General features: G+C 42.2%; 1 protein-coding gene across 1 annotated transcript in view; it reads right to left on the bottom strand.

Moving 5' to 3' along the window:
- Positions 1-11,689, bottom strand: part of COPB1 (coatomer protein complex subunit beta 1) — a 40,982-nt gene extending 29,293 nt beyond the window's left edge. Inside the window, exons 1-7 of the mRNA XM_019519630.1 lie at positions 11,571-11,689; positions 7,606-7,765; positions 4,994-5,223; positions 3,982-4,151; positions 3,443-3,557; positions 2,078-2,170; positions 1,439-1,576 (exon numbers count right to left, since the gene is read on the bottom strand). Coding sequence (XP_019375175.1) covers positions 1,439-1,576; positions 2,078-2,170; positions 3,443-3,557; positions 3,982-4,151; positions 4,994-5,223; positions 7,606-7,696 — 837 coding nt within the window. The 5' untranslated portion in view covers positions 7,697-7,765; positions 11,571-11,689. The remainder of the gene's footprint in view (positions 1-1,438; positions 1,577-2,077; positions 2,171-3,442; positions 3,558-3,981; positions 4,152-4,993; positions 5,224-7,605; positions 7,766-11,570) is intronic.

Here is an 11,689-nt window from a genome sequence, read left to right on the forward strand (position 1 = left end):
TCCTGTCCTGTCCCATACAGCCACAGAGAAAAGCCCACCTTTATTCTCACTATAATCCTTAAGCCTGTGCGAAGCAGCTAGTATTCATTTCAGATTCGGCCAATTCAGGGGACAGTGATTTGATTCAGTGATTCGAATCACTGTCCTGAATCGATTCAGCCAAAACTGATTTGGAGACTCGGCCGCCACCGAATCTCTGAATTGAACAGGCCCCATCCCCGCCCACTCTCCCAAGTCCATCTATGGCAGCCCTGCCAGGCCCCAGCACTTAAAAAAAACAAAAGCCCCGCACTCACTGGCTCCTGCCAGGCAGGAGGTTGGGGGGCAATCCCCATTGTCCTCCACTGCCCTGTGCTGCGTGGGGGGGCTCTGGCACAAGACCCCAGAAGTCCCGACGGCTGCTGCAGCAGCTGGTGACTGCAGGGCGTTTGTTTGTTTTAAATATAAAGTGCCAGGACACTGGGGCTGGGCAGGGCAGCTGGGGGTGGGGGAGGTGGCTGGGAGTGCAGGCGGGGATTGGGGCATGTTCAGGGGGGCTGGGGGAGCAGGCAGGGGATGGGGTTTCATGGGGGTCCCCTCGCCCATGGTCCCCTCCCCACCCCCTGCTTACTGGCACAAAGTACAGGTACAGCTCCCTGTGGTGGCGAGTGGGAACTGCCCTAATCGCCAAATTGAATCAGAGGCTTCAAATCAATTCAGACCTTTCTATTAGTGTCCCGATTCAATTCGGATTTGGCCTCTGAATTGGGCCAAATCTCTTCTGAATCAAATCAGCAACCAAAGTTTCACACAGCCCTAATAATCACCCCTCAAGTATTTGAAGACTGTCATCAAATCCCACCCTCAGTCTTCTCTTCTCCAGACTAAATAAACCTAGTTCTTACAGCCTTTCATCATAAGTCTAGCTTCCTAGGCCCCTAATCATTTCTGTCGCTCTGCGCTGGACTCTCTCCAATTTGTCCATATCCTTCTTGAAATGCAGGGCCCCAAAATGGACACAGTACATCAGGTAAAGTTTCACCAGTGCCTAAAAGAGCGGGAAAACTCTTATTGGTAAGAGTGAGTGGCTTCGTTTTTGACTAGTTAGGTATTTTGATGCCCTGTTAACGCACATGAAAAAAAATGCAAATTAATAGCAACCATTGCATACTATTCTTGTATACATCCACCAGCAACTGGATGGGCAACACCACTTGTTTTCTACATACCAAAAAACAGTAAGGAGTCCTAATGTGTATTTCTGTTGACCAGTGTAAAAGGAGAGGTTGATAAGAAAGCTGCACCCTGTCTAGCACAAACCAGTTAATGACAAAGAATTTTAACCTTTTAGACACTACAGATTCAAAATTTTCAGATTATATTACAAACCAATACTGTCAATGTAACATGCAGAAGGCTTATTAAAATGTTCAGTGGTGTCATAAATTCACTCCAATACCTTGATTGCTGTAGGTGCACTGGAAAGCGTAACCAACGTGCCTGCTGCTTCATATTTTACTGCAGGACTAGATGACTGCAGTAAATTATAGATGCAGCGAATAAATCGAGCTCTTTCTGATGGATTAGCATGACAGACCTGGAGGAGAAAGTCAAGAGATGAAAAGCATATTAAAATAAAGTGAAAAGCTGTACCCCAAAAGCTAACATCAGCCCATTTCAGATGCCAGTGAAAAACATGGCCGATCTAGTTTAAGGATAGAAGACCTCATCCCAGGCAAACTGGGCTATACAAAATTAGACAGTATTCAATTTCAAATTTAAAAAGTCTGTATATCCTATTGAGATGGCGCATTCAATATGCAAGAGTTAGAATATCACAAGCCAGAATATTTACCGACAGTCCAGGATACAGCAAGACAGATGCTGTATAATTTTTTTTGCCTTATCAACACCACAATTAATCCGTTGTTTTTAAGAGAAATTATCTCCAATTCTAGTCACAAAGGAGTAATTTCCAACAGGGGCTAATTGGTTACTTAAGATAAAAGTTCCAGTTATGAACCATCTTACTATACCAACCGTTTAAAATGCAGTTATCAATTTTGTGTAGAAACGCACTATTTCCTTTTCCCTTTACCTTGTAAATTAGTTCAACTATAACCAACTGAAGAATGTCACCAAATGTCTGGACTTGGTCAATGCAAGTACTCAAATAATCCAAAGCTCGATCCTACAAAAATAATAATAAAAAGCTTCTCAGATAAAGCAAAGGAATCTGACAAAAATAATAATACAAACATAAATGTTAAAATCATCATTCCACAACTAACAAAAAGCATGGATTCAGTCTCTCTCCTCAATTCAGCCTGCAGTTTTCAAATAGCCTACAAAACCAGACTAATAAAAATATACAAATACATGTTAAGAACAAAGTTTATCCATTTAGTCCATAAAGATCATTGATTTTACCCAGTTCTTTCCTCGTTTTTGCCACTGGTAAGACAAATGAAGAGAATGCATGCATCACTGAAACATTACTGCTGCATAACAAGCATTCGTTTTTTGAACAAATGACACATAGAAACTGCAGTCTGGCTTCAGAAGGTTATCAGTTTTTCAATTAATAATAACAGTTACAAAAAAAAACAGTAGGCCATAGGCAAGTTTTCAGTTTTGCCAGACCTTCATGGGCAAAAAAACCCTCTCTTTCTTTCTTGCTCTCTCTCTGGATGTCAATGCACCTCCCTTCCAAACAAGCCAACTGTATTGCTGGCAAATGGAGATCTATTAAAGCCTTTATTAAAGCAGTAGCCAATTGCCCATTAAGAATAAGAGGGGGGCAGGGAGGAGGGGTCTGAGATGGAGTGCGGCCACCTAACGCCCCATGCTGCCGCTGTTCAGCCTCTTGCAGGGAATGGGATGGTGCGTATACTCTTGCAGGTGTCCGGTCCTCAGCATGGCTTCGAAATCATGGTGGTGCTCTCCTGTGCTTGGATCACTCCGATTGGCTGCTTCCATCAGCCAATCAGAGTGTGAATAAAGCGTTACAGAAAGACTTAGGCTTTTATTAAAATTGCCAAATAATTAAGAAGCTCTCAAATCACTGGATGCCCATATCCAAATGCTTATTCATAACTTAAATTAGTTTTAAGTTTGCAGTTTTCATGCTAAAGTCTTTCATAGAATAAAGTTGTGAAAAATTCCCAAGAACATAGATCAATGGACTCATAAAGCCTGTTAAGAGCGAAGAAGTTTTAGACATATTACACCGTTTCCTCCAAGACTGGCAGTCCATTCCTATCACCTGACAAACTATGTTGTAGCCAACTAATGTTTATGCCTCTCTGAAACAGTCTTTAAGGCACTGCTGTGCCCTACCTCCTGCCTGTCTATACAAAAGTACCTTAATAGTTTAAACCATTAACAAATCGTGCAACAGATCAATTATTTAATTGCTGTTCAAATACAGAGCCACAAGAGAATTAAAGGCTATCAATATTACCTGATCTGCGTGAATCAGCATCATGAATGCATTTCTTTTGCAGCTTGCATCTTTTTCATTCACCAAGAAATCATGGATCAGTTCCGGAGCATCAGGAATAAGATGTTCAAAGTTTCTTTTTTAAAACATTGGGAAAAAGTTAAAGACATGGCTATCCTCTATCTTGATTAATCAATCTTAACAAATACCCAAAACAAGCCATTCAAATAGGATGAATCTTTATTTTTTGTTCAAAACCTTATGTGCATTTATGATAAAGGAGTGAATCAATGTAAGGAATACACACACTCATATTTGCTGAATTACTACCCTGCATCCAGGCTGCAAGACAAAGCTGACTATGCTGCGTGTTCAAAATTAAAGTGGCATACAAACCACCATTACCTATGGAACATCTTCACAGCCAGCTGAACATATGGCATGTTACAATTTACTGCGTGATTAACAAGCTAATCAAGTGATAAATATAAAGTCCTCCAGAGGTTAATAATGCCTTGAGCCTTATGTTTCCAAAGGACTGAGTGAATTACTGTACTTACCTGTAAATTGTGTAGATTGCAAGCACTGCATTTCTGCGCACATAGCTGTGACGATGTTCCAAACATGCACGAATAGCTGGCATCAAAGGCTCTAACAATTCTGCTTCTTTCAGCTTACACAAAAAACGAAGAGTGGAGCCTCGGATAAATTCGTTAGGGTGCTGAAGATCCTACAGTAAGGAAGTAAAGCATTAACATCTTCTGGAATATGCAGTGTTGCTATTACACTGTTTTCCTGCTGCTGTTAATAGTCACTCAGAACAAGAGCTAAAATGACTGGTGGGAGGGAGCAGGGGGGACAGATAAATAAAAACCTCTTTAATTAAACTCTGTAATTAAACTACTTTCTCTTCAAACAAAGAAAAATATTTTACCTACCAACCAAAAAAAAAAAAAAAACGGTTACCAGAACAAAAGTTACAGTGTCCTTCAAGATTAAACACCCACATTTGCTCTGCCAGTGAGGTCTGCCCACACTACCCATTGGTTAACTTATCAAACAGGCACTCTTGTGTTTTCTCCCACACTAACCTTTGCATGGGAAAAACTCCCCACAGATCTCCCCAAAACTACTTTTTTGTAAATTCATTCCCAGGTGTATATGGAGGTGCACATTACTCTCTCTAAACCACTAAATCGCTTGGGACACAATTATCCTAAAGATAACTTCTTCCCCTTATGTGAGGCTACCTATCCTCAGAGATGTCACCAAAAGAGACAAACTGGGTTGGTCCACATTTCTGAAATTCAACACCAGCTGGAAAGCAGATAACATGGGATATCTTTGTTTAGCCATGGTAGTGAATGAAAATGCTGGAGTTCACTTGAGCGACTGGTTTTCTGGTTGGCAGTTTCCTTTATTCTGAACCGTTCAAATACAGTGGTTATGAAGGTAAAGTAGACCATTCACTCATTATTTATGACAACTGTGTAGTTAACTCGATATCCTTCGTATATAGATTGCTCAAATGTGTCGATGGATCTTCACACAAGTGGAAAAAAAAAGGTTTACCTTTCTATATGCATCACACACAAGGATCATTTCTTGCAACAGTCTGCCATCTGGAGTGGTTTTGGGAACTATCTCCCAAAAGACTAAAAGCAATTTCTTGATAGTATGATCCTGAAGTGGCAGTACAAAGCGTATAATGGTCATCAGGAGTCCAGGGAGTTTTTCACCATTCAGGATCATAATAATTACTTTCTTCAAGGCCTCTGTCTTGGACTTTACATCGCCTTTTTCTAGAAGAGAGATGGGAAAGAGGGGAGAGAGAAAATGAGGAGTTCTAGTCAAAAGAAAGCACAACCACCAAAAGAGGATAAAGGAAACCTTCACTCCCACAAGTATTTTAATAAAACCAAGGACCAATAAGATAATAATCTAACAGAAATTTCTATCCTAAATGCTAACAAACCTAAACCTCTCCTCAGGACAATGCCCTGTGGCATACTAATACATCTGTACTCCTAAAAGACTAGAAAAGGAGAATAGATGTATTAAATAAAGCATCAATTTCAATTTTGTTGAAATTCAGTTAATTCCGCTTTACTAATTTAACAAAAATATTTTATTACTGATAAGCAGCATTTCATACCAAGATGTCCCATGGTGTTACAGACCTTCTAACATTGCTCTTATATCCTTAGTATTTATTTCAATGATGCCAATAGCAATATAAAATGACCTACAAATAAGAACAAATCTGAAGTCTCCAATACAGCTAATATCTTACCAAATCTAAGCACAAATATGTTCTGTGAAAATAACAGAAAAACAGACTTCACAGACAGATAGGCATACCATAATGACAAGAGCTACATCAAGACTATCATTAATCATAGAAAAATAGGGCTGGAACTTGGGAGATCATCTACTCCGATCCCCTGCTCAAAGCAGGATCATCCCTACCTAAACCCTTTCAGACAAATGCTTCTCTAACCTATATTAAAAAAATTCCAAGGAGGAAGATTCCACAATGTCTCTATGTTCCCATGTTTACCCACCCTTATAATTAGCACATTCTAATATCCAACCTAAATTTGCCTCATTACATCTTGTCCGGTGCCTGTAGCCAGAGATAATAATGTTATCATCCTCTTTATAACAACTCTTCAGGTATTTAAAGACTTATCAAATCCCTCAAATATTGTCTTCAGATTAAATACTGCCGGTCTTCCCACTTTCTTCCCATGAGTAGTTTTCCAATCATTCCTGCCAATCTTTACTGGACTCTTCCCAATCCAAGTACAGCTTCCTTGAAGTTCAATGCCCAAAACACACACCTCATAGTTATGCTACAACAGTTTGGGCCTGATATGCTGCTGGGGGCATTGAGGAGCAGGTCAAGTCCCCCACAGTGAGGGAGCTGGGCTGGGGCAGGGGCAGGCACTGCACAGCTGGGCAGAGTGGGAGATGGAACCATGAGCAGCTCATTCAGGGGGTGTGGGGTGTGGGTGGGGGCAGCTTCTGCTGCTGTATGCACCTGCGCAGGGCAAGGGTGGCCTGCTGCTGTGGACTGGGGCTGGGATGGCACTAGACTCTGAGTGGGCAGCAGTAGTGCTGGGAGGGGAGCTATGGGGGTGGCTGCAGCCACCCCAAAATTCACCATAGCCCTGGCTCCCAGCATCACTGCTACCCTGAGCACAGCCACAGCCCAACCCCCTGCTGGGAAGAGCCTGGCGCCGCCCTGGCCCCAGTCCACTTTCACCCTGCATGCAGATACAGGAATGTCCCCATGCCCTCCTGGGGTGTGTGCAGTGGTGGGAGCTGCCCACCCCCCCCGGACAAGCAGCTTGTGACTCTGTCCCCCACTCCACCCCAGCTGTGCAGCACCTACCCCAGCCCCACTCCCTCCCTCACCATGAGGGCTTCGATCTGTCCCCCACACTTCCCTCACAACAGATTTACCAGCCGGACCCTACTGCTCTCCATGCTGCCCGGCTGTGCTCCTGGCTGCTGGCATGCTGCACTGGAGCTGTGTACATGCACACGGCATTTATCGACCACATCAGTCAAAAAAAAGCTGCACCTCTACTAATTTTTCTCAATCATTCTGCATACCCCCTATGACCTATTTAAGTACCTGTAGGTGTATGTGTACCCCTGGCTGACAACCCCTGCCACATGCTACTGGCCTTTGCAACTAGAGCACACTTTAGTCACACTTAGCTCACAGGTCCTTTTCTGCAATACTGCAGCCCTGTCAGTCACTCCCCAGTTTATATCTGGGGGTGATTGCACTTGTCTTTATTTTTGTAGTCTATTAATTTTGAACCAGTTCATTCTGAATCCTGATCTTATCCTTCATAGGGCTGGGAACTCTATCCAGCATGGTGTCATCTGTAGATTTGCTGTGTACTCAATTCCCATCTACCAGTGAATACCTGAATATGATTAATAAATATACTAAAGTGCTGTTAACACAAAATAGTGAACAGATATACTCATCCCCAATTTCAAAACCAACTTTTTTACTTTTCAATATAGTTTTAATGCTTCATTTCTTTAAAAGTTTTATATTTTACAAAAACAAATATTAGAGAAAAGATTAGATTGTTGTAAGAAAAAAAATGTCAATTCAAAGAAAACTGACTAGCTTTCCATCCATAAAATAGATTACTTACCTAGGTCATTTTTTAAGCTGATTTCAGATGGTGGTTCTGAATCCATGGGAACATTAATCAATGTATAGCATACATTCTCTGCAGCCGTCATTTTTCTTGGTTACAAAAGTTGTTAACAGAAGAACTATTTTTGATAAATGTCAGGGTCTAGAAAAACAAACTGAAATAAATGCAACCCATTAAGAAAACTTAATAGATAACATAAAAGTATCTTTTAAAAACACATTCAAAATCCCTCCTCAATGAAGAGCGCAATATCCATGCAATTAACAAAAATATTAGAATGTTTCATAATAAATCATTAAAACATGTATGGAAAAAAACCCAGAATAAGAAGCAAAAACTACATAAAGCAATTCTGTTCATTGCTTAAATGTTAATACAGCAAAGTTTTATAAGGCCTAGTGGATTGAGAAGAGTTGTAAAGCACTCCGAAATCTTCACAAGTGTTTTAAGTGAAAACAAGTGCAAGCGTTTTCATAGCAAATAACATAAATGACAGTTAAGAGTACAAAAGGATTTCCTCGGCCTTCGTTTTATGAAAGGCTTATAGTACTGTGCTATTGGGTGAACATCTCATGCTATTATACAATTTAAAATACAGATTTACAAAAACCCCTTGGTAAAAGAGTACATTTCAGATGTGCAATTTTTAACTTCCTACAGCCAACTTTCAAATCAAGCTATTTTCAAAAAAAATTTATCACGTTTGATCTCTACTCATAAGTTCCTTCAACAGGTGATATTAACTGAACATTACAAAATATTGAAAACCAGCAGTTCCTATCTTAATAACAAGAACCAACACTTAAGCAAAACATCGCTGCGTAAAACGCTTGCACTTGTTTTATATACTTATTTTTAATAGGGGCTAATGCAAAGGACTATTATTAAACCAAAAATGCTCTGTTCTTAGAGAGACTATCCAACAGATATGACAACTTTCATAAAAGTTTTAGCATCCATTACACATTCCTTAATCCCGATTTAAGGTGGTTTTCACTTCAGAGTTAGCGAGAGTTACTTGCAACATAGCTCCTCTGAACTTAGCAAGTACCGAATGAGCTTTGGAGAGAGATTAAATAGCAGACAAGCTCTATTATAACTCAAGGCGTAGCATGTTTCTCCTAACAGGACAGTCATTTGATTAAAAAACACCACCACACTCAAAGTTAGGATTTGCATGTGTGGATGAAATAAGGTAGGTATAAAACTCAAGTCAAAACTCAAATTAATTCTAGAGTGAAAACAAGTCCTAAAGTTACTCTTAAAAAAAAAGTTTTAAATACTCATGTCATCTTTAAAAAATTGCAATTTACTTATGACCATTTTTAGTAATAGTAGGTTGCAGTCCTATTGTAGCCATCATGACACAGGAAATGTGGTTTGGTGATCTCTTTTATTGGACCAATGGTATACATTGTAGCTGGTCACAGAATGACCTATGAAAGGGCACTTTGGGCCCAATAGCTTCTCTAACATTTCTCCCATTGGTCCAACAACAGGTCACCAAAAAAGGCCAACTGCTTTCACATTTTTAAAAATGACAATTCAGTCACCTCGCCAGTCACATGAACTCTCTATCCCCAGTCATCACCATAGACCATGCTTCAAGTTCCTGCAGCTAGCTTCTTCACCCCTAATACAGAGATGTATGAGAAGAGACCAGAGTAGATATATCTTAACTTTTATTAGCTTATCTTGGATTTCAACTACAGCTTCCTCCCACCATTTTTACAGGCAAAGGTCCACAGAACCTAGTAATCCTGGGCACAGCGTTTCCAAGTTATACAGGGCACCAAAAAGCAGTCCCTTAACAGATTGCACCTGGGATACAGAATTGGGGAGGGAGTGATAAATGGCTTCCCTCACTAGGAGTGAGATGTGAAAGACTCTGAACCAGAGTATGCTCCCAGTCAAAGTCCTGCCTTGACAAGACTCCCTAAGAGATGGGAAGAACTAGTGCACTTCCCCAAAGAACAAAATCTTTATCTTTAATCTTCAATTTCTACATGGGAAGGCAAGGAGACGGTAACAGGAGAAGGCTGAAACTATCTGTTGTTAGCACCAGCAAAGGCATTCTTTCCAAGGGAGGCAAACTGCCTGGCCCTCCACTAGGCCAATCCTATCATGTATGAACTTAAATAAAATGCCCAAGGTGTTGATTTTAGTAAGTGCTTGAAACTAGTCACATTGAACCATGCTCCTTTAAAAACAACCCCAAAGTTAACCTGCAGGAAGCATTACTCCAAGAGGTCCTGGGCTCCATTTGCTACTGACTTTCAGAACTATGTACAGAACCACCAGAACAGTCAGAACCTGTTATGCAACTATTTGGTGGTGAAGAAAAGTGTGAAAAGGGGACCTTCTTTGGTTACTTCTGTTTGGAACTTTAGGTTCTGAACTGCATTAGGTCTGAACAGCTTCCCAAATCTGCATCAGAAGCATATGCCATCCATCTGCATTACCCCATGCCCCGAGGAGCTCAACTCTTAGACCATGTCCAGATGTGTGTTTCCCCAAGGACAAGTAGCAGTGGCACACCTTGTGCTGGGGCTACTTGTCCTTGAGGAACACCCATGTCATGCATGCTCTTGTGTGCAGCAGGTTACCCTAGATGAAGCAGAGGAGGTTGGGGCCAGCAACTATCCTGGCCCCAGCAGCCTTACCTGGGGTCATCAAGGATCTCTAACCACAGCAGTTCTGCAACAGGGAGCTTGGCCAGTAACCCGTGTGGCTTCAGCTGATCAGGTTTTGGGTGGCACACACTGCTGTCACATGCACCACCCTGCTTTTTTTTGGCGTGGGTTCTTTAGACCCCAGGATCTCCTGGGGTCAAGCAAAACCCACCACACTACAAGGTAGGAGTCCAGGAAATACCTAAACATGCAGTGTGTGGTGCCACAGATGCCTGCCACATACCACATTTCTGTGCTCCTCTGGATGCAGCCTTAAAGTTTGTAAGTTTTGAAACTAGAAGCATAGCGCTCACATTGACGAGAAGCTTCATGTGTTGTGCAAGCATCATTCATAATTTGTGTGGCCTCTAAAACGGTCCTGCTGGTTCCAATCCTTAAATCTCCGAGAGCCATGCAAGCCTTAGGGCACCCTCCATTAGTTTTTATAAGATCCTTTGTTACCATCTTTCCAAGTTAACACTACTATATGAACTAGGCTCCTACCAATTAACAAAACCATTCCCTTAAAGTTTCTATTGTTAAGGGTGAATGGGCAATGATTCTTCTTCCTTTACCTGGCTTCAAAACTGAAAACAAAACAGTCCCCTGCACAGTTGGGGAACTCTTTATTTTACACATACCTGTCGCTACACTACTATATCACGCATCCAAAAACATTACCCCCAGAACTACAGAGCTGCACCGCCAGGTGGAAGACACAGAATAAACATCCTTTATCACAGGACACACAACTCATTATAAAATTTGTGCTGATACCAGTTTAAACAAAGCAAAAAAGCAAAAGACTTCCTCCACCCCTTTCATGAGCTGTTCCCAAGATCAATTTTCCCAACTATTCCGGTGGTCTAGCAAGAGATATCGCATCTACCCGAAGATACTCATCTGTTCTACAATTCTGCCCTTTCTAAGTGACAATACGTTTATGAAAACGTACGACAACCCCCGTGGTCAATCTGTGCAAAAAATAAAATCACTGTGGCTCAAATCCTGCATCGGCGTTTCCCAAACTCTTTTGCCCCCTTGAGCTCCCCGGCTCTTTGTTGCCAACAGAAAATTAACACAGCGGTGTTCCCGTCACAAAGCAGCCCTGCAGGCCGCGGCGGGTCGGGCGTGCCTGCAGGCCGCGGCTCTGACGGGACACCTCGGCTGTCTCCCGTTTGCCCCCGCAGCCCCTAGGAGACCCACGCGGCCGAGGTCACCCCTGCCCCAGCCACCCCGCGCGGCGGTCGCTGCGGCCCAGCCCGATCCTTGCGGCACTGTACCTGCCTCCCGCGGCAGGACTCCGGCCCGGCCCCGCTGCCCGCTCCGGCTGACGTGGAACGGCCTCCCCGGGCAGGCCACATCGAGCCTACGGCGGCTCTCACAGGACACACCTCCTCCAAGCG

The sequence above is a fragment of the Gavialis gangeticus genome, unplaced genomic scaffold (genome assembly GCF_001723915.1).
Source record: "Gavialis gangeticus isolate Ggan-Ray unplaced genomic scaffold, GavGan_comp1, whole genome shotgun sequence".
Classification (NCBI taxonomy): domain Eukaryota; kingdom Metazoa; phylum Chordata; order Crocodylia; family Gavialidae; genus Gavialis; species Gavialis gangeticus.